Genomic DNA, 27,931 nt, shown 5'->3' with positions numbered 1-27,931 from the left:
CACAAACAAGTAGACTTCTATTTACAGAAGACTTTTTCAACCTTAAAATGTTGATGTGTATATATGACTTAAATAAATAGTGTTTTGATGTTAAGCAGTAACTACTCTTGGACTTAGAGACAGAAGACAAGGATCTGAGTTTCACCTTCATATTACCAAGTATTTGACACTGGCTGATAGTTTAACCTCTCTGTGCCTCTGTTTATACTTCTAGGAATAATGAAAATGACACAAGAACAATTTTCTTCGCAGGTTACTATGTTGTCTATATCCAGTTTGTGCATTTGGAAACATACTGAGATGTTGGTATTATACTCAGGATCCTTTGCTTCATGTATCTTCTTAGGATTAATAGGATCAATTTGGTAGTTACCTTGATCCCACTAAGGACAAAGGACTGTCTTGAGCATTATAAGTTGATCAGGAAATGACTTCAATTCCTCTTCCTGGCCCACAGGAGTGAATCAGTTTGAACAGACTCTTAAGGTCAGTTTTGGGTACTGTTCTATGATGGAGAAGGTCCAGAATGGTCAAAGAAGTCACCATGACCCCTCCTGTCAGTGTTTTCAAGGCAAACCAAAGCATGGCTTCTGCATGCTGTGGCCGAGAAGAACATTACGATGCACTGTTGCTCATAGCTTAGGTTTCTTCTGGAGTAATTAATTGCACTGAAGACATTCTTTTTCCCTAGGTGGAATTTTAGGGCCCAGTGGCTTCCTCTCCACTGCCCCCCACCACCACTTCTTCATATATCACCCCTGTCCTTATGCTCATATACTCCAAGTCCTCAGGACTGCAGCCTAATTTTACCTCTAGTCCAAGCAAGACTTTATGTAAAGTCAGAAATTCTGGAGAAAAATCATAATTTCTCCAAAAGACCAAAACTATAAATGCTTTTTAAATCTCTGGCAAATTTGAATTTTCTACCTCAATGCACAGTATTGTTAACAGAGCTAATGGAGAGTTAGTTATATGTAAATTTTACTTCCATTATAAAGTAATTAAGAATTGTCCTATAATTTTAACCTTTTTCATATTTTCATATATCTCTGCCCTTTAAAGTTGCAATGAATAAATGATGGTGATTTGAAACCTAGTGAGAGCAGTGGAAAAAAATAATTCTAAAATGCATACAAAGTCTTTGGCTATTGTCCTGTTTTGTCCTTGCCAGGTGATATGTCAGTGTTGTAATATTATATATGTAGCTCATTGTTGCAATTACTTTTGTCAGAGCACATCTCAGTTTCATTGCTTGAAATGTATGAACAGAGTAATGAGATAGAGAATTTTGGTTTGTTTTCACTGAGTATTGATCAAATACATGACTGATTCCATAAAAGATCAGCAGATTTGATTATGCCATGACATATATTCCAGGAGCAAATAAATCATATTTTTAATTGAAATTCTTTTGAAAAGAGACTTTACCTTGTCTCTTATAGATCCTGCACAGACAGCATTTGTAGGTTTCTGAAGATAATTGTGTGAACCTATTCATAATCTATAAAATTATTTAACTTGATAACTATTAATATATACTCGAGAACTTTTACCAGAGTAAATTCGATCTCTTTGAAAGACAAATATTTAGGATGTGCGACTATTTTAGGCTTTAGATTATCTTAAACTATTTTTATATAATTAAAGATTTATTTATTTACATATTTATTAACATTTTCATTCCATTGATACTTCCAGAGATCTGTGTGCTGTCGTTGTATCTGCTTTACCCTTCAGTGCCCTTGAGATGCATTTCATAGGGGAGGAGAGTGTGGCCAGTTTAAGCCATCATGTCCAGGTAGACTGTCCTAAAAAGAAAGAGCCAAAGAAAGCCTCAGAGGGCATCACCCATTGTCAGGGAGGATGGGGACCACCAACTGAAAGGGACTTTGCTGTTCTACCATGGCTCACTCTTCTTCATTAAGCTGTGACCTTCAGGAGGGGACAAGGGGAGGGCCATTGGCCACAGTCGTCACTGTCTTCCCAGTACCAATCTCCTTCTCCTCCTTATGGCTAGTCTCCATTCCCACCCACCCCCATCAGAGTCCCCCCCTCCCCCCCCTGCCCTTCCAGACGCTCTCCCGCATCTCAGCCTGCCAGGACCAGAGAGACCACCCCTTGATGCTGCTATGCCTGGCAGCTTCCCTAGCAGCAATGGGGATGGTATGTTCCTGGCATCCAGAAGGGAACTCTGAATGTATCTCCTCACAGAGACACCATATATCTGGCGATTAGGTCTATAATAGCATAAGTATGGATTAAATGATTTTTTTCCACCAGCTATTGGAAACTCTACCATCTGGTATGCACAACACAGTTTTCTTGGGACTAAATTTTCTAAATTAAAAGAGAAAGGATTACGGCTGTACTTTGGTTATGCCCTTCGTGATGATGTTGAGACTGGACAGAAATGCTCTTATTAAGTATTTCCCTGCTTAACTTTTCTTCAGAAATTGTATAGATTCCACAATACCAAGCTTTACCTGTGCTAGTTAATTGGCTTATTATTCAATATCCAGTGATGAAGAAGTATCTTCATGTTGTTTACAAGTTCCATCAGAGAATCAAAGGGAAGGGGAAGGTTTTAAATGGCAAAAGTTATGTGAACCGGTGCTATTTAAAAGATGACATGTTGTTTTTTATGTAAAAATGATCCATGTCATGTTAAATCTAAGGGTCTCATTTGAAATATAAAGCCATAGTAAGTCCATTCTTAAAAAGAAAATCATTTAAACTTAACTTTTTTTCCCCACAATTATTAGAAATGGTACTATTGTCTAAAATATCCAAGGGGGGGTGCTCAAGGATGGTTTAATGGTTATACTATAGTCTATGTGTATATTATTATTATGCTCCAACAAAAATAAATGGCTTTGTTGTACAGTGGTGCAAAGAGAGAGGAGGAAACTTGTACTGCCAAGTTTTTGCCACCCAACACACTCTTCTTCCCCCAGTCCCCTCTCAAACACACGTAATGGAAAGTATTATAACAGGTACTTTTACACTCCTCTACACTTCTTTTGACCCTCAAATGAGTATTAAATTTGATTAAAGAAAATTTACTTAAAACGAAAATGGGTGAACTCTTGCAAGGATCCCATCTAAGTAGAATGTAAGAAAATGAAACACAGTTTCATATGCAAAGTATAATTCAATTATGAGGCCAGGACCTGATTCTCCATCCCTTGTAATATCAGCCACATTAGCAGCATGAATTTTAACACTGTATCTTCTCTTTGTTCTCCTACTGTGCATTGCTCTGATGGCAAAGGTAACTAGTCATCAGGGATTATGTGAGATGAAGGTAAATTCTACATTGTATGAAGAACTATTAATATCTTAAACCCTTCAGGCACTGAGGCATTGCATCACTATTTGTACAATAGAATTTGTCACTGATTGGAAGGTTTTGAGTGTTTTAGCATCTCCATTATTAAGTAGGAGATATAATTATATTAATGCAATTAACGTGTACCAAAAGGTAGACTTTTAAATTATTTCAAATGTTTCTGATATTGTCTGATCCCAAAATAACTACTTGATTAACTAATTTGTCTCCTAAGAAATGTCTCTATGTAGGTCAGGATGAGATCATTTGAAAAATCTACTCCTTTGAGAACTTTTGAACCGCCAAAAAAAAAGAATCTCATTTGAGAGCTGGAGTCGAATTATATGGTCATTTTAGTTCTCAGAATTCAAAGCATAGATGGCTGGAATCATGTGCATGTGATAATTCTAGGCTACTCTCAATAAATAATACATGTCATTTCTGCTTCACTGAGACTGTCACTGACTGCTCTAAATGACTTTCAATGCAGGGCCCAGCCTGCTCTCCCAGAGTGCACTTCAGCTCAATTCCAAACCTGAAGGGTCTTTCCAGTATCCAGCCAGCTACCATAGCAACCAGACCCTGGCCCTGGGTGAAACCACCCCTTCGCAGCTCCCGGCCCGAGGCACACAAGCCCGAGCTTCGGGTCAGAGCTTCAGCCAGGTAGGTGCCCTTTGCTGTGTTGTGCTGGTGGCCCCAAGGAAGCAGGTGGGAACGGGGGTGTGTAATGAACGTGGGATGCAGGCTGCCTTTTTGTAGGCGTGTCCCACAAGTTACCGAAGATGCCCTTCAGTGCTGTAAATGAAGGAAAGGGATAATAAAATATGATGATAGAGTAATAGTAAATGACAAGCATTTTCTTTAGTAAAATCTAACAGTTTTTGACGCTGTGTCTATCTTGCATATATTTATCTGTGTGCTTATGCAAATGTGCATCTAGTTACTATCTTTGTGTCTGTGTGATATATATATATATATATATATATATATATATATATATATATATTACATACATTCTGAGTTTGTGAGTGTACCTGGAAAAATACTGAGTATTTTGTCTCCTCAAAAAAAATCATGCAATTATTCTTTGGGGTTAATCATATAAAAGAACATAGTATAAATGTATAATGAGGTATACAGAACTGTTCTGAAAATACTTATGATTAGTTTAAGAATAGTTACACTTTGTCAAATCTGTTTTTCAAATGTGCCCTTAATTGTTTCTTTAAGCTTTGTGCTTGTTCTTAGAGTTTCACTGCACAGATTCATTTGCTGTGGTTAAAATTAACTCTTGGTAACAAAGAAGCAGCTACTAACCTGGAAATGATTTTTTTTCAAGAAAGATGTAAATGTTGATTCTCTCTCTCTCTCTCTGTCTCTCTCTATATATATATAGAGAGAGAAATGTCTCTCTCTCTTTCTCTGTCTGTCTCTCTCTATATATAGAGAGAAATGTCTATTCTATATATATATATACATATATACATATATATGTATATATATAGAGAGAATCAACATCTACATCTTTCTTGAAAAAACTCATATATACATGCACACACACACACACACACATATATGTATGTAGAGAGAGAGGGAGTGAATGCTACTATTGTTGTTTTTATAATTTTGGGGTGTAAGATATATATGATCAACCCACCAGAGTTAATTTACCGGACAGCTATCTTGTTTTAAGAAATTTAAAACTTATTTTCAGCAATATAGGCCCTTTTAAGCTCTGTGCTTTTGCTCCTGAAATGACAAACCAGCAACCTCCAAACTGTCCTTTCAGCTGATGATGTTGGTTGCATCTCTCATGTATATATCGGGTACTACCTCTGCCAGGAACCCTTCCTCTACCAAGCTACCCAACGCTGGCTCTTGTAACCCCCGGACCCATCTCTGTCACCAGTTTATTTTTGCTATTCATCCATGTGTCTTTTCAACTCAGCTGAAAGCTACTTGAGGGCAGGGCCATTTCATCTTTGCATCAGTAGCACCTAGCAGGCCACATGGTCCCACAGCATGAATGCAGAGAGGCGAGAGGCAAGGAGAGTGAGAGTAGCTTATGTAGGTGCCGCAATATGCCACATATGTGGCATGGATGTTATTGACACATGCACTGAAAAGTTTCATTGCATTTCAATTATTAAAGTTCAATTATTTTCCCAGCATATTTAAAAAATCTGGACAAGGGCAATACTTTTGTCCATCAGTGGCTTTGTAACTTTTACCTTCTCGCGATGCCAAGCTATTGGAATTTGGATAAAAGGAAGTAATAAAGCATTCCACTGAGATGAAGGGCCTGTTCCTTTGCCTCATATTAAAAGTCTGCTTTAAAGTTTTTCAGAAAGGGTTACTGAGTTGTACAGATATCAAAGCTACATATTTGAAGTCATCAGAGTTATGGTTTGAAGGTATCAATAAATGTGAATGTTCAAGGCTATAACTTAAGTTTGAGGCAAAGGTTCCTGGTAGACTCACTTACCTGGCAGGTGCACAGGATGAACAACTCTGAATATTCAAACCAATCGTAGTTGAAATGTTGTCCTAATGCACCCTACTAACAGAATAGAGACCATTGTTGAATATCTGAACTCGTATTGATTTCATTTAGTGTTGGATATAGGTACCAAGATTTACTTCCGCTGTGTGCTGTAGTTCCAAAGGCATATTTTATTGTGTATATCCCAAAGGATCTGTGACTTTAACATAATGTCAGAGAAGCACTGAACAAATAAACCAGCATTTTCATTCCACATTTAGTGTTATACCCTTGAAAGTAGGGAGGCCACATCCCATTCCAGTAGTGTCTCCTTTGTTCAGATTATCTTTGGAACCCCTCTACTTAAGTGGCTTTTCAAAGCCCGTGATACATTCTCTTCAATATTCTGAATAGTGTTAAATCTCATTCCTTCAAGACTGGATTAATTTTTAGAATATCCTGCAGTCATTGAGTGCTACCAAGCCTAGTAAAATTCAAATTGTGGCTAACAGATGCCGGGCCAAGTGAGTAAGGTCAATAATCCATCAATACAAAAACATTCTATTTTATTTTTAGTCTACAAATAATGTGTACTTATAAAGTTAAAGAAAATGCTTTCTATTTGGCTCATAAATCATGTCTGAATGTAGTTTCAAAGGAGTATCATCAATGTTCAAAGATTCTAAGGAAAAAAACTCTAGTTTATTCAACATAATAGATATTTATTGAATGATCATCACCAGGATCCATGATAAGCCCCTGTGATGTGTATATAATAACCTGCATTGCCCTGTTGTATCAGTCCGAAAGGAAAATTACAAGTAACAAAAATTGCCATAAAATATTAGTTCTCCGATGTTACCTGAACTAAAATCCTTGAGAGTCGTTCTCCTTGGCGTATAGGATGAGTTCATGGGTCTGGGCCAGAGGGAGAGATGGTACCACCTTCCCTATGGGACCTCAGTGCCATTCCAGGAAGTGACAAGAGCTGACTGATAATCCTCCTTTTCCCACCCCCAGCACTGTGGGGGTGGGAAAAGGCAAGCCCCCACCCAGCCTCTGAACAGGCTGTGTAGATTACCTTCCAGAGCTCCCTTCTTTCTCCAGGTCACCTTGGCCTTTATTTTGGCCCTTGTAGGGTGCCCCATTCAAAACAGAGCTGTTCTTTCCATTACATTTGTATATCTCTGGGTTATTCTTTGATGCACACAAGATGTTTATTGTGTGCCCGTTGGTGCCGTGATCCTGAATGCTTGGGATGCGGATGATACAGAAAACAGGCACGATCTTAGTCCTCAGGGAGCTTATATTCCAGCATCAATGATGAGGACTCAGAAAATCAACACGGTGAATACGAAGTTGCACAGTGTATTAGAAGGTGATGGTTTCTATGGGAAAGAAATGGATACAGAATAGGGTAAGCAAGATGCAAAGTGCAGGATGGCGTGCAGCACCAGAGGAATCTCGTGTAGGAGGAGATGTTTGGGCAAAGTCATGGAGGAGAAGAAGGAGAGAGCTACACGGCTGTTGGAAATAGCAAATACAGTGGCCCCTGGGTGCGGCAGCCTGGCCTGTTGACAGAGCATCAAGGAGGCCAGGGTGGCTAGAGCAGGGTGCAGGAGTTTGCAGGGTGATGGGAAACCAAATTGATCATTGTGAGGACCCCATCTTTTACTCAGAGTTAGGTGAGGAGCCAGTAAAAAATGTTGAACTCAGGGAACAGCATAGCTTGCCTTATGTGTCAAAAGCATCATTCTGTCACATTGCATGTAATATCCTATGGTTAGTTGTGTCTAAGTCTGTTCCCTCTCATTGGGTTGCCTCACTGCAAAAGTGGACACCGTGCAGAATTCATCTTCACATGCCTGCTAACAGTCCCGAGGTTCACCAAATATACGTCAGGTTCCACCGACACCAGCCTCATCCTTTTTAACTACATCACGCAGGCTCGTGGGCAGGATAGATGGTAAAGAAGCCAGCTGTCCTACAGGTTCTGCTTCCTCTCACGGCAGATTTCCACTGGGTTCTACGAAATGCTGAATATAAAACTCATGGCAGAGAAGAGCCACACTAAAAATGTTGGCTTCCCCCCACGTCCAAACATAAAATAGTCTCACCCAGCATTTTGTCCCTCAAAGAAATAAAATGCATGAAAAATATGAAAGTCTACATCCATAAACAGAGTACTGGTGTAGGAGAACACGAGCCCTAGAGATTTTGAAACCACTTGCGTGTCCTTTGGCAGAACTGAAGCATGTGCACAAGCGGAATCCCATGGAAATGGCCCGCTTGCTGCAGGAAATTAAGAACTGTTTGACAGTTCTCTAAAATAAAACTGAGCGATGGTGGGGAGTCTAGAAAAGCAATAAGCTTTTTGAGAAGCAAAATTGCCATTTCTTTTTGATCTGGCCTATGTATTTAATGTTGTACTGACTTTTACGTCTCAAAAAGTCCTCATTTACGCTATATCATAATTATGAAGACTCCATCTGCCCACTTCCTTCAGAGGCCAGTGTGGCCGCTGTGTTTGGAGCATTGCTTATTGGTGCATGCTCATGTCAGGTAGACAGGAAGGACAAGGGCATGGGGACGTCTGAGGAGGAGCAAGTTCCCAAAAAAACACCTGTTGTATTGAGTGTCAAATGGAAACAGTTAAAGAGACAACTACTATGACGTCACTCCAGTCTGCTGAAGTATTAAAGAAGTTGTTTTTAGGTAAAACTTGCAGAGAAAAGTCACCAATAAACTTGGAAAACACAAAAATTGCAGAGATATTGTTAATGTAAATGTATACATTATGCAGCATTTAGAAGAGAATTCATGGCGTTTTGCACATCTCCCTTGGCATACTTGTGGGAAACTGGTAGGATATTTGTTTTTAGGCTAGTTTTAAGATGAAAATCCCCACTCTTGTTTTGCTTTAAAATCTTCTTCCTCCATTTTCTCTTTTCAGCATATTGAGTCTGGAATAGACACAGTTTTCATCACAGGGAAGGCATGTATATGTTTTCCTTTGCCATTTCCTCTTCTGAGCAAATATTTGGATTATTGAAGTTATGCTAAATGAGTCACTTGCGGAAATAAAAGTTTTATGTAGTTTTTTTTTTGGCCAATGCTGATGGTGTTGTAAGAAAGAGTTGTCATCAAGAAATGCCTCCTTACATATTTTTAAAGATAAATTTATATAAGATACTTATATCAGCTTTATATTTTTTTCGTTCTCTACTTTCTTTATACTCGTAGACCAAAAAAATGGCCATATGAAGTGCTTTTCAGAGTATATCTTAATAATGACCCTCATAAAACTATCTTTAAAGGGAAGTCAAAGGGAAGGAAAAATCAGTACCTGAGGATGCTAAAATCTATGTCACCATATTTGTACTTGAGACTTAGAGGACTTGGGAAAATGAAGCTATTGTTACCTCCTTCTAACTTCAGTGGCAGGGACAATATGGTTTGCAAAATTTCTTTCTCTCTCTCTCTACCTCTCGCACTCTCTTTCACTCCCCCATAATTTTGAGACCTCAGGCAAAGAGAAAACACCAAGGGCAGTCTTCATTATCACTCCAAGGTTACAGGCACTCTTTTGGTCCTTTTAATTGAGATATTCTCATCTGAGGAAAGGAATTTCTTCCAACTGGCTTGGTTTTGCAATTATTTAATTTTAATTTGCTCTGGGCACCACCTTTCAGTTTTAGCGGGACCTCACCACCAGGTAGACCCAGCCCTTCTTTCCTCACCAACAATAATGATCCCAGTGGTGATGACTTTAGGGAAGATGCATGATCATGCACAGAAGCTGTCTCTTCTCTTTATGTTACATATTAGTTTTTACCCAAACCAGCACCCCTGAAGAGAATTGCCAGACAAGGCACTTAGTGATTTTATCTGGCTATTTCCAAAGTCAAACCTTTCTCACAATACCAGAGTTTTCTTCTTTTGGAATTTAAGAGTGGCATTTCTTTTGAATGCAGTTTCAAAAGAGCAGTTTTCAGTACTTTGTGGGCAACGATACCGCCCAATCCAATCTATTATATCCCAGGGAGTAAGTTCAAGGGCATGCGACTTATTTGGGGATGTAGATCCATTTTAATTGCATTATATTATAGGAACATTTCATTTAATAGCTAAATAAAGTTGTTTGCATTTTGGAGTTGGTGATTTTCTTCTTGTTTTGAAGTTGTGAGAGTAAATGGCCTTTGTCCACATTTGTGTGCAAGCCCAAGGTTCTAGACAAACGTACACTAGGAAACTACAACAATATCACAAAAGTTTAGACCAGGAGCACAGAGCTGGCACTACTCAGTCACATCACCAGATTATTCTTGGTTATAAATGTACTTCTTTGAAGATGTCATCTGAAAGCCATGCCCCATTTCTTAGTATTCAGAATTTGTTCTGTTTTTCTAAACTCATGCAAAGAGTCCATCTCAGTCATTGCCTTTACTTTCTCTCTGCCCTGTCACCATCTAAACCGCTCTGCATTGAGACTGTTCCCTCAAACACCAGCCCCGAGTCCTTCCTCACCCAACCCGGTGCCACATTCATGTGTTTTGACTCTTCTGTGGTCCTTGTCCTGAGGTCTCCACCTCCCTTTGAAATGTGCCCTCCACCTCCATTCCTCACGATCCTTTGATGGCTTACAAGCATGTCTCCCAGTGGGGACCTCTGTCACCACCAACCAGTGTGATCTGCGAAGGGGAGACATCATTAGTGATTAGCTTTCCCAGTCTGATTGGAATCCCAGGAAAATAGAAAGGGGTTAACACAGTAAGTAGGGGAGCTGAGTGTTGATCTTAAGTCATCAAGCTCGCCTCTGGGAAGCCACAAACAGGGACTCCAGTGCTCCATTCCTGACATTGTCAGCCCGGCTGCCCAGCATCCTGGGCAAATAGTCCTTCCATCCCAGAATTAGGGGCCTTGCTGACAATTTAAGAAAACTTGGCAGGTCTAAATGCATCTTCACAAGGACTGCTCATAAATCATGGACCTGCTTTATAAAATGTGGTTTTGCTTAGTGACAGGGCTTACTCATGACTGGAAGTCAAGATTCCTTAGAGATTACAGGGTGTCAAGTCTCTTGTCGACTGACTATAAGCACTGGGGGGGGGGGGCAGTTTGTTTTGCTCCTTTTGTACTGCCAGATCCCCACTGAGTGAGGATTAAATAAGTTCCAAGTTCCGAGAATTTTCTCCTTATGACTCCTCTGCCATCCCTACTCCCTTTATGGAAGTTACAGAACGAAGAGATCGGAAAGCAAACTTGCTCGGCACTGGGACAATGCCGCTATCTGGTCTGAGATTGCCATATTTTCAGGGTCTTGTGCTTCTGAAAAAGAACACTGTCATAATTGTGAGCCAGATAGTGTTCTGGCTCACAGTGATACAACAGTGATAGGTCTCTAAAATAGCATGGAAGTGAAACGCTCCATAGAAAGGAATTGCTGAGAGCACTTCAAGAATAAACTCCTCATTTGTACATGGAATAGACAGGTTGAGCATCCCTTATTCGAAATGCTTGGGACCAGAAGTGCTTCGGAATGCAAATGTTTTCATATTTTAGCACATTTGTGCATATATAATGAGATATTTGGGGGAAGGGACCCAAGCCTAAATATGAAATTTATTTCTGTTTCATATACACCTTATACACATAGACTGAAGGTAATTTTATACAACATTTTTAATAATCTTGTGCCTGAAACAAGATACAGTGAACTATCAGAAAGCAAAGGTGTCAGATGTGGAATTTTCCACTGTGGCATTATGTTCATGCTCAAAATGTTTCAAATTTTGAAGCATTTTGGATTTTGGATTTTCAGATCAGAGATGATAAACCTGTACTAGGCTCTTATTAATGGTTTATTGAGTTAGTGAGTGAATTAATTCGTGGAACTTGAGTGCTGGTAATTAATGGCTATTGGAAATAACGTACATATTGCCTAACTTCCCATTTCAGTATCTTTTCTACTATTCTTCGAAAATAAATCCTCCCCTTAAACAGTTCTATAAAATATGTATAAATGCATTCCAGAATTATACAAGAGGCCTCAATATGCCACTAAGTATACACATGTAAATATATACATATAAACATATAAAAATTATAACTGTAGTATATCCTAAATTTGACCCACCTGAAACTCATATATATATTATATATATATATATGCAGATGAAATATTTAATTTGTAAGCGCTTTGATGAGTTAATCATCCATATTTTTCTTGATGAGTTTTTCACAATGGAAAGTAAGAACAGAACTACATTTAATGTACATCATACTCTGCCTACCAGAAACTATTTAATCAGACCATCTACTTGACAAGGTTGCTTATCTGTAAATGTCTTACTTCTTTGTCATTTTCACATAGATGGGTCTCCCATTTTGAAGGGGTAGAAAGACAAGTAAAGCAGCCCTTTGGGCTGAGTCTGATCCAAAAAGTTGAGAAGGAAGACACCAACAAGAATTGTCCCTGCCAACAGCCCATACTATGTGATCAAGGACAATATTAGGTCCTCTCTGCTCCAAGTATTTCTACATTTGTTATATCATTATTTCTCTTTTTAAAGTCTCATCATCAATAAAAAATTATTTCAATTCTCATTGCATATGTACACACATTTGCAAATTTCCCTGGGGAAGGAATGTGTATAGTCTTCAGTGTAAAAAACAAAAGTGAAATGTTATCTGAATTCTAATTTAAAATTAGATTTATAATTTTATAGTGTTAATGTACTTTTAAGGTAGAATTGAACTTCCCTGACAGTAAAGTGGTTTATGTTCTTTGTGTTGGAACGTGTTTATGTTCTTTCTAATGCAATGATGGGTAGTAATAAACTGTCCTATAAGTTGTGAAGCAGGCTTGAAGAGCAGCCTCATGTGTCTCCATCTGGTTGAGGGTTACTAAAAGAAATTACAAAATGAAAGAAACATAAGCACAACAATGGAAACAAGCTCCCAAAAGATTTGTTTATGTTCAAATCATGCTACAAAACAAATTTTTCTGTTTAGTCAAAGAACTGAGGCATTTATTATTCCATATCCAATAAAATGGCATATAGCATCCCTAGATTATTTATTTTAAGCTGCAGAAGGCCTTAGATAGCTGTGCTATATCCAGTAAGGTGGCTGCTAGTCATATGTGGCTATTTAAATTTAAATTAATTACAGTTAAATGTATATTAAAATTTAGTTCCTCAGTTGATTAGCCACATTTCAACTCTCAGTAGGTTGCTGTATTAGACAATGCAGACGTAGAACATTTCTAACATTTCAGAAAGCTTGGGTGGTGTCTCACCAGTATAGCTGATATCCGTGGGAAGGTTCTTTGATTGAAGGTGGTTTTTTAGACAGATGGATTCAGGAAGCTCTTTTGGAGTTGTGTTTTAGCACATAGAGGATAATACCGCTTACCACTTTATAGAGTGCATAAAATATTATTGTTCCTGTGTTTCTATTTTTCATGTCAAAATCATTGACAAAACCCCACATGGTCCTAACAATATCTAAAAGATTTTCTAATTGGCTACTATAGCTTGTCAAAATGTCTGAAGCTAGTGTGGCATTTATCAAAACTCCTACAGATTTGGGGGGCCATTTAAGGAAATTTAAGAGACAATCATATTCAGCAGAGTTGACACTCCTGAGACTACAAGTCCAACAGATTAGCAGAAAAATGAAATGATTGTAAAAATCACCAAGGTTTGCATGGGATATGTGCCATTCTAATATTTAAATATTAGAATGAATACTGACTTAATATTGTTAATATTTTTTAAAAATGATTTATATTGGTATGCTTCAGTTACTATTTATGTTATTAAAAATTATGCTATTTGGTAATTGCATCATTAATGCATTATAATGTTATTATTAATGTTTTACATCCAAGACATAACAAAAAGCATTTGTTTTGTTGGAAGCAAGGAGTGCTGCTTGGGCCCTCTGGGGTTCTTTCTCTTCATTATGCTGCCATGGGAAGGGTTTTCAGAAATTTCTGTCTGAGGATTTTCCATCACTTTCCAGCTGGGTTTTGCATGGCTGAATGTTGCCTAGGCCCCAGCTGATAAAGAACCCCAATAGTGAGTATCAGAGGAAGAATGTGTGCAGCTTAGTGGTAGGTCTCAGACCAGTAGTATCTGCCCTTCTCTAGGAGAGTGTTAGAAATGCAGGCTCTGGGGCCCACTCCAGATCCCCTGAATCAAAATCCCTTCTAGAGCAAGTGGGTGGTAAACTTTGGCAAGCACTCTGATCATCCCAAGAGCTCATTGAAACACAGGTCCTTGGGCCTCTCTCCTGGAGTTCTTGTTGGGTTTAAGGCAAATGATGCTGATTTCTGAGGCTGATTTCTGCAGGAAAGGGGCCCCCCTTGGAAAGCCACTGCTCTGGGGAGAATTGGCTCTCATATTTGGTTGCACATTGCAGTGACCTGATAAGCTTCCCAAAAGCCTGAGGCTTGGGTTCCACCTTCAGGGCTCCTGAATTAGATGGCTATGGTAAGTCATGGGTATTGAGATTTTTTTAAAAAAGCTCCACTGGCAATTATAATATGCAGCCAGATTTGGGAAGCCAAATCTATATGTTTCATGCTCAGAGCTTCTACTGGGACAGAAGCAACACTGGATCTAAACCATCTGCTCAATGACTCTGGATGATGCTGGACTATTTTTCTAGGGTTCTGGGCTTCAGGGGTAAGCACTCCAGTTCTGTAGTTTGTCCACCATGCTCCACACATCAATGGAGCATGTGCACCATGCTCCACAATCCCTCATTGCCAAAGCCACAGGACCAGTTTTAGGAACCATTCCTTCATTCATTCCACAGATATTCCTGGAGTCTCTGCTATGAATCAGGCCAGTTCTAATTGCTGATGACCTATCATTGAGCCAGATCATAGGGCTTACATTTTACTTTCCCTCTTCCTGTTAAAATAATTGCTCTATGGATTGTGTGTGTGTGTGTGTGTGTGTGTGTGTGTGTGACACACACATTATAAGAATTTATAAAAGTTACACATCATATGTAAATACATATGCACACACACACACACACTGCACAGAGAGTGTCTCTCACCAAAGTGTTTATCTTTGCCAGGCTGCTCCTAATCGAGTATTTTCATGTTGCTCAATTAACTCCTCAGATCTTCACAGGAACCTGACATCCCAGATAAAATTTGGAATGCTGTGTATGTGTGGATGAAAGTGCCCAGTCTATTATTTGCCAATTGCCATTCCAAAACGGGAGGAGAGGCATAATTGAAACTTTTAATGGATAGCATCTGTTCAGTCCTTCCTCCTCCCTTCCCGCTGTCTCATGGGCTTCCTCCTGCCCACCCAGCTCCCACCCCTCATTTCACAACCTTCCTTCCCAGCTTTTCTCCCCCACTCTGTGTACAATCCTACTCCCTTTTCACACCAGCAGACTCTCAGAAACCTTTCTGCTCCCCCAGGAAAGCCTGGAAGATCTAAGACCTCCTGCCCAGAAGTGGATGACAATGTAGTGTTTTCATTCGAATGCAAATTTGTCTCTGGACAAGATTCAAGGAAAGTGCTTTCCCCTCCAACTGTCTCTCCAACTACTCCCCAGCCCTTGTTGTCTTTTGTGTACTTGTAAATAAATGAGAGGCAACTGGCTTTCAGTTTGAAGACACAGCTGCAGGGGGCTCTTAAAAGGGAGCTAGAGAGAGAGAGAAAGATGCTGAAAGATTTGAAGCCCAGTGGTAAAATCTAGAAAAGCAAGGCTTTTTTAGACTTCTCATATACAATTGCTCTGATTCCTCTAGATTTTTTTTTAATACTGAAAAGACCAAGAGAATTCATTCTGACTTAATATTTTTCCTTCCGTTTAACTTTTCTTGTCCAAAAAGAAGAATCCACGCGACAATAGCCGCAGAATAAACTGTAAGAAGTATGTTCATTCTTGATGTTTTCCAGAGAAGTATGTAACTTGGCCAGTCTTGGGGGTAGAACCATTATCCACTGAAATGACCTTAGGGGTGGGGGGCTGAGGTAGGGGAGCAGAAAAAGATTTACTGCCTGAATTTCTCATTAAAACTAACAGATGATGATTGCATTCAGGGAATCAGGAATGCCCTGTTGGGGGAGGGGGGGCTTTTAAAATCTTTCTGTGACTAAAGTGATGCCTCTGCTATTCCCGAAACATCTCGGAAATGTAAGCAAGTGCAGGTCTCATTTGCCAGGCGCGCCTTCCATCCCTTTGTCAGCCGGCCGCTGCCGGTGCTGGGAGAGAGACCTGCCGGAGGAGACCGGGCGCGTGTTCGCTTCTCGCTCCGGGCGCAGTTGCACGCGCGAAGCCACCGAGCGCCCGACTCTTCCTGCTGCGCTCGGGCCGGGCCGGGCCGGGCCGGGTGGGCAGATTGCTTGTCCCTCGCTAAGCGCGCGTGTTCTCTCCTCTCCCAGGCACAGGGCACGACGAGCCGCGCCGGCCACCTGGCGGGGCCCGAGCCCACGCCGCCGCTGCCGCCGCCGCGGGAGCCGTTCGCGCCCAGCCTGGGCAGCGCCTTCCACCTGCCCGACGCGCCGCCCGCCGCCGCCGCCGCCGCCGCGCTCTACTACTCCAGCTCCACGCTGCCCGCGCCGCCGCGCGGGGGCTCCCCGCTGGCCGCGCCGCAGGGCGGCTCGCCCACCAAGCTGCAGCGCGGCGGCTCGGCCCCCGAGGGCGCCGCCTACGCCGCGCCGCGCGGCTCCTCGCCCAAGCAGTCGCCCAGCCGCCTGGCCAAGTCCTACAGCACCAGCTCGCCCATCAACATCGTCGTGTCCTCGGCCGGCCTGTCCCCGATCCGCGTGACCTCGCCCCCCACCGTGCAGTCCACCATCTCCTCCTCGCCCATCCACCAGCTGAGCTCCACCATCGGCACCTACGCCACACTGTCGCCCACCAAGCGCCTGGTGCACGCGTCCGAGCAGTACAGCAAGCACTCGCAGGAGCTGTATGCGACGGCCACCCTCCAGAGGCCGGGCAGCCTGGCAGGTAAACGGCTCCCTGCCACCTGGCGCGGCTCACCTGGGCGCGTTGTGGGGGAGCGAACGAGCAGTCGGGCTTGAGCGAAAATCAAGCTGAGCACATCTTTTAGCCAGTTTTCAGAATTTCCAGGGTATAGAAAATGCCAAGGGTACTTCCCTAAAATATGTCAGTTACTTCTCTTTGAGAGTGAGGTGGTCTCTCAGTCGCTAACACCTCTCTCCCCCTCCCTCCCCTCCCCTTTCCCCTCTCTCCCCAATCTGAAGACTAACCTGTATGAATAAGGCAAATTTAGTAAAGAATTACTTAGACCTGTTGATTGTACCCAGTAAAAAACAAAAGCAAATAACAATCGCAGTATTTATAGGATCACCTTTAGTTGTCTACATTTCATTGTCAGAAAAAGTAAGGGATTTTCCCAGAGCAGACATTCAACTTACATGGGTTTCAGTAGTAGTGGGAAAGTCACCAATGTTACTCTTTCATTTTTGCTTGAACTTATTCTATCTTGTCTAAAGTAAAGGACTCTTCCATACCTATCATTGGGTTTGCATAAGTTCCAATAGTGGGGACAAAGTAACTAACAGTGAAGTCCCTTGAATGGATACCTGCTTTATTATAGGGAGGGAGGGCCTGGGCTGGGGAAGGGAAATCTGCTTTCCTCTGCTAATTCAGAGGAGGTGACATTTTCTGTGGTCTCTGTGCCCATAAAAGACCAGGCTGAGCTGGTGATTCTCTGCTGTTAGCACCATATGCTCAGTTTGAACAGGACACTGAGATTGAAAGACGAGTGTTTTGTCCTGGGAAACACCTGACAACCAACCCGGATTTATTGTTGATTTTTTTTTTCCTTATAGAAGTATTTGGTGATTGTGTCGCTCTAGTAACAGATGCTGTGCTCATATGCTTCCTTTCTTGACACAAATAGATGACTGTGAAGATAAATAGGATTAGAAAAAAGGAACTTGTTGCATGCACGAGGCAGGTGGCCAAGGGCTTCTTTAATTCAGCATAGTAACTGCCCCTGTGGACTGGCCTGGCACAACAGGATGCAGGCTGGGAGTCCACTGCCTGCAAAATTATGCTAGGTATGTTTGCCGAAATGAAAATACTCTTGCACTAACTGCCTCTCTCTCTTTAATGAAATTTTAGTGGTTGACGATCATTAGCATCAACTCAGTGCCAGTACCAAAATATCTTTGAGGCAGGGACTCAGGAGTAGAAATCTGGTTGGATGGGGGTGGGGCTAGGAAAGAGGTACAGAAACTTTATTTGTATAATTTTGTAAACTATGTTACTAGATCATGTCAAGGAGGGAGAATCAGTGGGGTTTGTTGGAGACTCCATGACACCCTTCTCAGCCACCCCAGCCACCACAGAGAAGAGGAAACTGAGGCCCAGGGAGTCCAGGTGGCTTACTAAAGGCTGTTTCATTTCTTGTACTTCCCTAAGTGAAAGTAATCAGGAGTCTCAGCTTTCCACTCTTTCTCCCCCAGGTTACATGTGGCAGATTTTTGCAAGTTCCACTATATCATTTTAGTAAAAATAGGGAATGTGGCCACAGGGCTAAAGATACTGGGTCTGTCTGGTGGGAGAGGTTGGGGGAATGTGAATAGAGCAGAAAAGAGCCCAACAAAAGAGCTTATTTCATTGAATCTAGGAAGGAGTTTTAAAAGTAAATACATTGCAAAAATAGCTTGTGTTGCACTTGGGTTGCATACGATCATGCGTCCCATTTAGAAATTAGTGAACTATGCCCCAAGAGTGCTGTGAGGAGGACAGACTTGATACCTTTGTGGAGCCTTCATATGCTCAGATACTGCATGGCTGTTTGTGTGCGCCCGGTAGGCATTGCAAAGTTTGGAACCACCTGGTCTGCTAGTTGAAAGAGCACAGTTAAGTCAAGATTGTAAACCAGCTTTTAGAATTGCAGGGTTGTGATTCTGGAAATTTGTCACTGATAACTAGGAGGCATGAATTCAAGATAGATAGTGACTTTCACTAATTAATTAATTCATTCCTTCAATAATTATTTTTAAGCACCTCTTATGTCCTGCCACTGATTTAGGCCCTGGAGATATAATATCATCCAAATTCTCTGGCCTTATTTCAAATGGAGAAAACAGAAAATCATCAAAATGCTTTTGATAAGATAGCCAGGAAAGACTCTGATTAGAAGATTAGAAGGTGACTTTGGAGTCAGTCCTGAAGGAGGTGAGTGAGCTAGCACTATGGCTGTCTGAGGGAAGGGTATTCTGAGCAGAAGGAACAGCAAGTATAAAGGCTTGTGCATGGAGCTGTGTCTTAAATGCCTGTGGAACAGCAAGGAGACTGCTGGGGTGGTGAGAGCAAACAGCAAAGACATGACGTGGGTCAGCAAGGTGGCCATTGAGGTGGGGGCAAAAAGCCAGACTAGGGAGAACCTGTAAGCCTCGAGGAGGGCTTAAGGACGCTGGCTTTGCCAAACCCACAGGCACCATTGAGGATTTGAGCAGAGGAGTGAGAGGGTCACTCTGGCTGCTGCGTGCAGAATAGACTGTCTAGATCAAGGGTAAAGCAAGAATGTCAGCTGGGAGGTGATTGTAGTAACCTAAGCGAGAGGTGAGAATGGCTTGGGACAACATGGGAACACTGGAGGTTACAGAAAGCAGTGTCATTCTGGGTGCGTATATATGGTAGAGCCAGTGGGATTTTCTCATGGACTAGGTGATGATGATAAGAGAAAGAGGACTCAAAGATGCCACCAACTCAGCCACCAGAAGAACGGAGTCACTGTTGACTGGGATAGGATAGATTGCAGAGGTAGCTGGGGCCTGGGGGTCCTGTACTGCTGGGAATTTGGACGTGTGCTGTCATCACAGTTAGTGGGCACTTGGGAAGGAAACACACATCATGTTTTCTGCTAGATCTTCCTGATGGCCAAGCTTGAGAAAGTCTGGCCAGAGATTTCAGAGTTTTAACTCTCTGGGAAAATGCCACAATTCAGTTAAACCTAGAAAAGTGTCATTTCTCAGATATTGTCATCAGAATCCAAAGATTTCTCACTGCCTGCAAAATTATGCTAGGTATGTTTGCCGAAATGAAAATACTCTTGCACTAACTGCCTCTCTCTCTTTAATGAAATTTTAGTGGTTGACGATCATTAGCGTCAACTCAGTGCCAGTACTAAAATATCTTTGAGGCAGGGACTCAGGAGTAGAAATCTGGTTGGATGGGGGTGGGGCTAGGAAAGAGGTACAGAAACTTTATTTGTATAATTTTGTACACTATGTTACTAGATCATGTCAAGGAGGGAGAATCAGTGGGGTTTGTTGGAGACTCCATGACACCCTTCTCAGCCACCCCAGCCACCACAGAGAAGAGGAAACTGAGGCCCAGGGAGTCCAGGTGGCTTAGTAGTTTGCAGTAGTTTTTCTTGCTTCCTTTTTAGTTTTTAAGTCATATCTCTTTTCGCTGTATAACGGTGCCTTAGTGGAAACCAAGCTGTGCCTTGTTGGAGCTCCTGAACTCTAGGCATGTTACACACTATATATGCTTGGACATATTCCTTATGGGGGTCACCATAGTGCCCACTCATATAATTTTGCACGTAAGGGTAATATATATAAAGTGCTAGCACATTTTCTAGCTCAACAAAAGTTAACTCATTATTTAATAACACCTACCACACTCCTTTGGATGTGCAAGGAAGAAGTCATCTATTTTTGCTTCAGAAATAGAGCAGGTTTATTGAGTCCCCAAACATGCCACTTTCCGTGTCGGGCATACACAGGATGAGCGAGGCATAATCCCTGCTTCCAAGAGACCTCATTTCAGAACATGTGTAAGAATGGGTAATTTTAAACCCAGGGTGGAGGGAGACAGAACCTAGTCACTGTGGGGGCATCCTAGGGGAGCATCTCACAGTGGGGTTCAGTGTGTGCCCAGCATGCTTCCTTGCTGAGGAGGCCCCAGAACTGAGCTGTAAAGGAGGAACTAGAGAGAACTGGTAGCTGGAACAAAGTCACAGAGTTGAGATGGAGTGTGTGGGGTGGGAGAGAGGGGGAGATCCATGTTTCTTGAGCAAAGACTAAGTGGTGGGGAATGGTGAGAAATGAAGGCACAGAGGAGAGATGAGGCAGTTGGATCCCATGGCGAAGGCCTTAGAATTTCATTTTTCCAGCAGTCAACTGACATGGTCCCATTTGCATGTAAGAAACTTTTTTCTGGGAGCCCTGTGGAGGATGAATTTGGAAAGCAAAGATGGTCAGGGAAACAGGAAGCCATTGAAATAGTCCTTCCCTACTCCAAGAGCTAGTTATTACAACTCTCTCCACCTTGTTTTGAAATGGGACAATTCAAACATTATCACTTACGTGGTAGAGGAAAAAGAAGACTAATTAAATGAAATACCCACTTTTTCCGTTTTTCTCCTGGTCAGTATGTTGCTTAATTTTATATCTTTATAAATTAATAGTTAAATATATTCATTTTAACAAGTGAAAATGCACTAAATATTCATGATGAATAAAGTTAAAAACATATTTCAATATAAAACATTGTATAGTTTTATAGCTATGCCAGGTATACCAGACACTTTGCAAACTGTATCTCATGTAGTATCCAGCAACTTAATGGAGTAGGCACAATCATTACCCCCATTCTACAGATTCAAAAAGTGAGGCTTATCAATGATGAGCTCCTTACCTGTCTAGAAATGACAGCAGTGTGATTTGAACTTTGATCACTTTGAGTCCAGAGTCTCTATAGTCTTAAATATATGTGATACCTGACTGGAGGTAATATATATTTTTTGTCAGTGAAGACAAACACCAAGGATGTAGAAACACAGTATAAGTTTTCAACTTACTTAAATGACTAGTGATTTTGAAGACAGCAAAAATATATCAGAAATTCATCAATATCCTATCAAGTGTATGAAATGTAATTTCACTAGTACCAATTTTTGTTTGCTTTTATAAAGAAAATAACACGATCCTCTTTCTTTTTGGGTTTAGAGCTAAATTAATCCTGTTTAGAAAATAAATTTGAGTTGCAAAGTCAAACATCAGAAGCTTATTTTGAGGTAAAAATGAAATGAATGAAATAGAGATTCTTAACCAACGATTTCAATCAAAATGACCTAATATGGAGAAGAATTTGGTCAAGGCATGTCCCAGCCAAATGGACATAAAACTCAGTATTGAGAGTGGACTATGCACTATAAATGCTCAATATTTGAGGATTTCAGATCCATTTCCTCACTTGTTAAGGCTTCCAGCTGTACCTGTAAAAAACTAATCCTAGATGAAAGCTTTGCAGCCTCTGCTGTCAGGTTCTCAAAGGAGACATGAAGTCTACTCAGGTAATGAGCAAGTTTGTTTAGCACAGGGCTCCTGGGATGTTGTCAAAATGCTACGTGATATCTGGCTTCCACTGCTCCTTTGAATTTCAATTCCTGGAGCCGATCTTTCCCTGCTGGTGAACAAGCACCTGAACAGTACTCATGAACATTCTGCTGACTCTAGTGCTAGACATTTCCACCATTATTTCAAGGAAAAAGAAATCCCAGTTTAGGTTTGCTAAGTAGAATTAATAAATTCCCCCCACATCCCCTCTCTCCTACCAAGATAGCCAACCGGTAGCCAGTGCTTACTCTAAGGCAGGCGTCCTCAAACTACGGCCTGAGGGCCACATGCAGGTGTTTTTGCCCGTTTGTTTTTTTACTTCAAAATGAGATATTTGCAGTGTGCAGAGGAATTTGTTTATAGTTGTTTTTTTTTCTTTTTTTAAACTATAGTCCGGCCCTCCAACGTTCTGAGGGACAGTGAACTGGCCCCCTGTTTAAAAAGTTTGAGGACCCCTGCTCTAAGGAGTGTTCTCCTTGAAGAAATTGAACAAACTGAGAGTTAGACTTCTGTTAGGGAAGCTGGGAAGCTAAAGTTTATTTCATACAGACATGTGGGTGTTGGGGTCCTTGGGATGCTTCCCACCCACCTACTCATTGGGGAGGAAAACCGCCAGCCCGTAAACTCCATGCCCCGCCGTAACTAACTCAGGGATGCATGGTGGAAATGCACAGGAGTTGTTTGCTAGACAGTGAAAGGAAGTCCAAGGAAACAAAGCTGCCGCTGGGTTCTTCTTCTCCCAATACAATAAATTACCAAGGATTACCGAGGAATTGGAGAGAATTAGTGGCGTGAAAAAGAGAGACTGAAATAGAAAAATAAACCATCTCTCAGAAGAAACAGATAATTTGTGGGATAGAAGAGATTAAAAGAAACAAGCAAAAACTTTAGGCTCAATATTGAGAAGGATTTAGGGAGATCTCATGTTCATTAAATAAAACGGGATGCTATGTGAAAGGATCAAAGGACAAGAAAATCTTTCTAGGCTATAAAAATGTAACTAACAAAACTAAAAATTTGATAGCATGACTGAAAATAGTTAAGGAAATCATGCAGAAGGCAGAACACAAATGTAAAGAGACAGAAACTATGAGGATAACACAATAAGAGCCATAGAGGACAAGTTCAGGAGATCTGTCACATTGCTCAGTCTCAGAAAGAAAGTACAGAGAAGCCAGTTATCAAAGAATCATGTAGAAAAATTTCTTAGAGCTGAGGGTTCCTTCATAGGGAATACTCTATGCCTGGAATAGAAAATATTCCATATTCCACATCATGAGATTTCAAAGCATGAGATGAAAGAAGAGCCTAAAGTCTTTGGAGAGAAATACAACAGACTCCACGTGACTTAATACTGGGATGCTGGGTGGTAGAGAACAAGGAGACACACTCTCAAAGTTCTGAAGGAAATAATTTTCAACCTAACCTCTATGCCCAGACAAATTATCTGCTGTACAGGGAGAATAAAGTATTTTCAGACTTGCAAGTATGTACTCAGAAAAATCTGCCTCCTATGTACCCTGTCCTAAGAGATTACAGTACTTGGAGGATGTACTCCAGCTAAATGGGGCATAAAATAAGAGGAAAAATTAGAATCCAGGGAACAACATGTATTTACTAGAGGGCAATGAAGAGAAGTCCCAGGAAAACTGCCGTCTCGCAGGCTAGCAAGCTAAGAAAGGCGGGACAACACAGGGATGTGGACAGTCACGAATTGTAGCATAAGTCCCAAAAAGTCTGGGAAATTTCAGTATCTAAGGACAGAAAAGTAAAAGAATAATGAGTTTAATTGCAGGTAATAATGAAAGAGTTGTTGCATTCTATTGAGTTCCACCAAGACGGAAGATTGAGGGCCTCGACAGCCGTGTGTGGATGTCTTGGTTCCATGCCGTACTAGTTCTGTGAGCTTGGACAGTTCAATTCAAGTCAACAAGTATTTCCTGAGCACCCATTTGGGGACAGGCATCCTGCAACGGGCTGGACACTCACTCATGAACAACACAGGCCAAAGCCGGTCCTCTTGGAGTTCATGTTCTAACAGGGATAAGATGTTAGGTGGCAAGGAGAGCAGTGGAAAGAAAGATGGAGGGAACAGAGATGTCAGAAGGTGACGATGGCCAGAGAGGTGCTCAGTGATAGGTTGTCATTTGAGAGAAAGAGGGAGGAAAGCACGTGGATGACTGGAAGAGTGTCCCAGGCAGACAAAACAGCCAGCGTCAGGGTTCTGAGGGCTTCTCTGGAGTTGATTGCTTCTTTTATAGTGGGGATAACAATAGTGCAGCAATATGTGGAATCATTACAGAGATCATGTGAGATCATGCCTGTTATTCATTAGTGTGCCCATGTGTTAAAAGGGCTCGACAGATTATACCTCTTGTTACTATGGAGAATCATGATGTCAGCCCGGCTCTCCTGGGAATTCCAATGTAGAGAAGATGGAACCCAGGACTGAAAGGGTCTCATCTGACTGGAAGGAGGGAAGGAAGGACATAGTGCAGAAATAATTGTGCAGAAATAATAACTACACTTGTAATACAGTGTAGTTAGGACATGGGCCACGAGGAAGGATCTGGGCCAAAGAGGGTCAGGGAAGGGTTACAGGAGGAGGCAGTGTTTGAGGTTGGGTTTAACAGAGCACACCTGTGGCAGGTGCAAATAGGGGAAGAGACGCGGAGTAGAGAGAGGGTCGTATACTTCTTGTGGATGAATGTACAGAGGCACTGTGAATCCTGGCGGGTTTAAGGTAGAGCTGGGAGCTCTGGGATACACATGAGATTAAGGCTGAATCTAAAGTGAAGTGATCTGAACTGACTGCAGAGGTATGACCACATTCTAGGGGCACTGGGACAATTTTCCCAAGACAAGATTTTTATCCCTCTTTGTTTTCTTTTCTTTTCTTTTTTTTTTAAAGTAGGGGCTCATAAGATTATTTTGGAAAGAATAAATTATCTTAAAGGTCATATGAGCTTCTTTTCACTTGGGGTCAAAGGGTCTCACGAATAAGTGAATGAATATTTGAGATACCAGAGACTGGAGGTGAGGTTTGGGTGTGTGAGAAGTTTGAACAGTAATGGATTGACATTGGACCAGCTCTGGGACCCACAGATGAACCACCATCATTATGAACAGTCCCATGGTTTGCTGCGACTGAACTCTGAGAATCTGTCTTACTTTCTTTAGCTACAGATCAGAGAGATGGCTGGTAGAAACAGGATTCCATTGGGAAGGTGTATTTAGTTACAATCTAGAATCACAGGAGGAAATGGCAGGATGGGAGGAGAAAGACACAGAGACAGACACGGTGCTACATGTGTTGGCTGTCGGCACGATGGCTTCCTACCTGGGTCCCCAGTACACCGCCAGGAGGGAAGTCTGGCTCATGTTTAACCCAGTGCTGTGGACTCTTCCCAATCTCCAGGACTCTTTGCCTCTGAATTTAACGTCAGTTGGGCACTGAGGGTGAACTCTTCCTGGGTATCTTTTCAGTGATTGCTCATTTTAGACCACACTAAGATTAACACTCACACTGGTTAATTTGGCCAAACAGGCACCTGTACTAGCCGCTCACCTTAAGTGTTAGCATCAGTTCAGTGATTATAGTTGACCAGTGTCTCTGCCTTAATAAATATAGTGCTTTTGAAATGTTGTTTTCTTTTTACCTAAACCATAGGGACTACATGGAGACCAACTGTTTTAGTAAATATACAAGTAATCTTAAATAATTAATAACTTCAAATCTCTCTAAATGGAGTTAATTTGCAACCAGGCCTGCATCAAAATCCCTCTTACCATTGTATTTTACCAAGATGCATTTTGTAATTTTAAAGTTTGTTCTACATTTAGTCCATATTAAACAGAATATATAATATAATATACTGAAAATATAATGATAATATATAATACAATATTTTATATATTTTTAAAATTTGTTCTATGTTTAGTCCATATTACACAGATCATATATACTATATATATGACATTTCTGCTTGTTATATATTCTAACATATGGCAAAATACTATCATATACAAACACCCATATATGTATCTATACACCCACATACATGTGTATAAATACTGTGTTTCCCCGAAAATAAGACCTACCCATAAAATAAGCTCTAGCAGGATTTCTAAGTGATTGAGTAATATAAGCCCTACCCCGAAAATAAGACCTAGTGATGGACGTGGCTACACAGCGTATCTGCACAACCCATGCATTTCGTCGAGGAGCAGTAAAGAAGATGAGCAGCCCTTCTCATCTGCCCCATGAGAGCTCTATTGCTTGACATGAGAGATTGGGGCCAATGGTTCTAAAGGAAATAGAGTCGCAAGAAATTCAGGATGGAATTCGGGGTTTGGAGAGTTATGATGATGTTCCAGAAGAAGACAACTTAACTATATTTGAATAAATGTAGATTGTTGTGCCATACTTAAAAAAAATAATACATCCCCTGAAAATAAGCCCTAGGGTATCTTCTTGAGGAAAAATAAATATATGACCCTGTCTTATTTTCAGGGAAACACAGTATTGTGCACACACACACATAGATAGAAAGCATTACATTCACTGTGGATTAACTAAAGTGGAATATCTAAAATCTCTAAAGGCTAACCCCAAATGGATCTATATATAATATATTTATTGGGCTGCGTGTTTCCAAAGCACTGACTTTGGTACAAAGTATCCTGAATTTTCCTGTGATCAAAAGAGGTGGAGCATTTGAATAAGTGGTCATATGAGCTCCTTTCAGGCAGCTAATACTAACAGACCTCCACATATCTCAGAACTCGCCACCATGCCTTCCTTGTCTAGTAGATATTCCACAAATATTTTTGACTGAGTGTTGCAAAGTTAGATAGTGGGTAAACCTGTTATATTCCATTGATAACCAAAAGACATTCTTTGTGCATAGTGAAGCATGAACACAAGGAAACACCAGGCTCTCCCCAAAGTTAGCATGATGTTGAGAAATTACCAACAGTTAACAGAAAAGCTTGGTTCAATGTGTATTGACAATCTGTAAGATAAAATCCCTATTCCCTTGCCTTTGAATTTCACAGTTCTTTGGAAAGTGGCTTTCTGTCTTTCATAGGTCTCAGCTGCAGTACTCACAGGGCCCTAGAGAGCAGGCCAGAGAATGCCGTGGGCTCACCTATAGAACCAGCAGCCCTCGTGGGTAGGAGCCCTTGGGTAGTAAGAGATCATAAAAACAGACAATGCCTATTTTCTGTGGTGTCTGCAGACCTTGTGCAGGTACTGTGGAGCCTCCCAGGAATCTGCAGGTAGAGACTTGGCAGCCAAGGGAACCTAAAGAAAACCATTAATGATTCTGACCAAGCAAATTTCTGCTTGCTATGTAAATATCCTCAAAGAGACCTGATAGCACAGATTTTTCCTGTTTGGCTGCCTAGGCCTGCGGCTGCCATGTCATTACACCCTACCCTGATACTTGAGTGATACCTTCATTTGCTGAAATTCCTGACTTCGACCTTAGCTCTCCGTATGGGGACTAGTAATGTGGTAAAGAACTCAAAACCTCCCTTAGAAGAAAAACTTCTGTTTTAATGATTAATATGGAAAAGGGAAGTCAGTATTTATTTCTCTGTAAAATAAATATACCCACACAGAGAGGTATTCATTTGGGTCTTAAGCTCAGGTCTTAAGCTGGTTAGAAGCAGATGATGCCACAGTCTTCTCTAGGGCTATTTCTTACAGTTCTGGAGGCTGGAAAGTCCAAGATCGAGGTTCTGGCA

The 27,931-nt window shown here is 41.2% G+C and overlaps 1 protein-coding gene across 3 annotated transcripts in view; it reads left to right on the top strand.

Annotated features, from left to right (window-relative positions):
• Positions 1-27,931, top strand: part of CTNND2 (catenin delta 2) — an 862,752-nt gene that overhangs the window by 467,951 nt on the left and 366,870 nt on the right. For all 3 annotated transcript variants that reach the window (XM_076007934.1, XM_076007935.1, XM_012790278.3), the window contains exons 6-7: positions 3,819-3,991; positions 16,232-16,802. In XM_076007934.1, the coding sequence (XP_075864049.1) occupies positions 3,819-3,991; positions 16,232-16,802 (744 nt within the window). The remainder of the gene's footprint in view (positions 1-3,818; positions 3,992-16,231; positions 16,803-27,931) is intronic.

This window comes from Microcebus murinus, chromosome 11 (assembly GCF_040939455.1).
Source record: "Microcebus murinus isolate Inina chromosome 11, M.murinus_Inina_mat1.0, whole genome shotgun sequence".
NCBI lineage: Eukaryota > Metazoa > Chordata > Mammalia > Primates > Cheirogaleidae > Microcebus > Microcebus murinus.
This window is presented reverse-complemented; position numbering and strand designations above follow the sequence as displayed.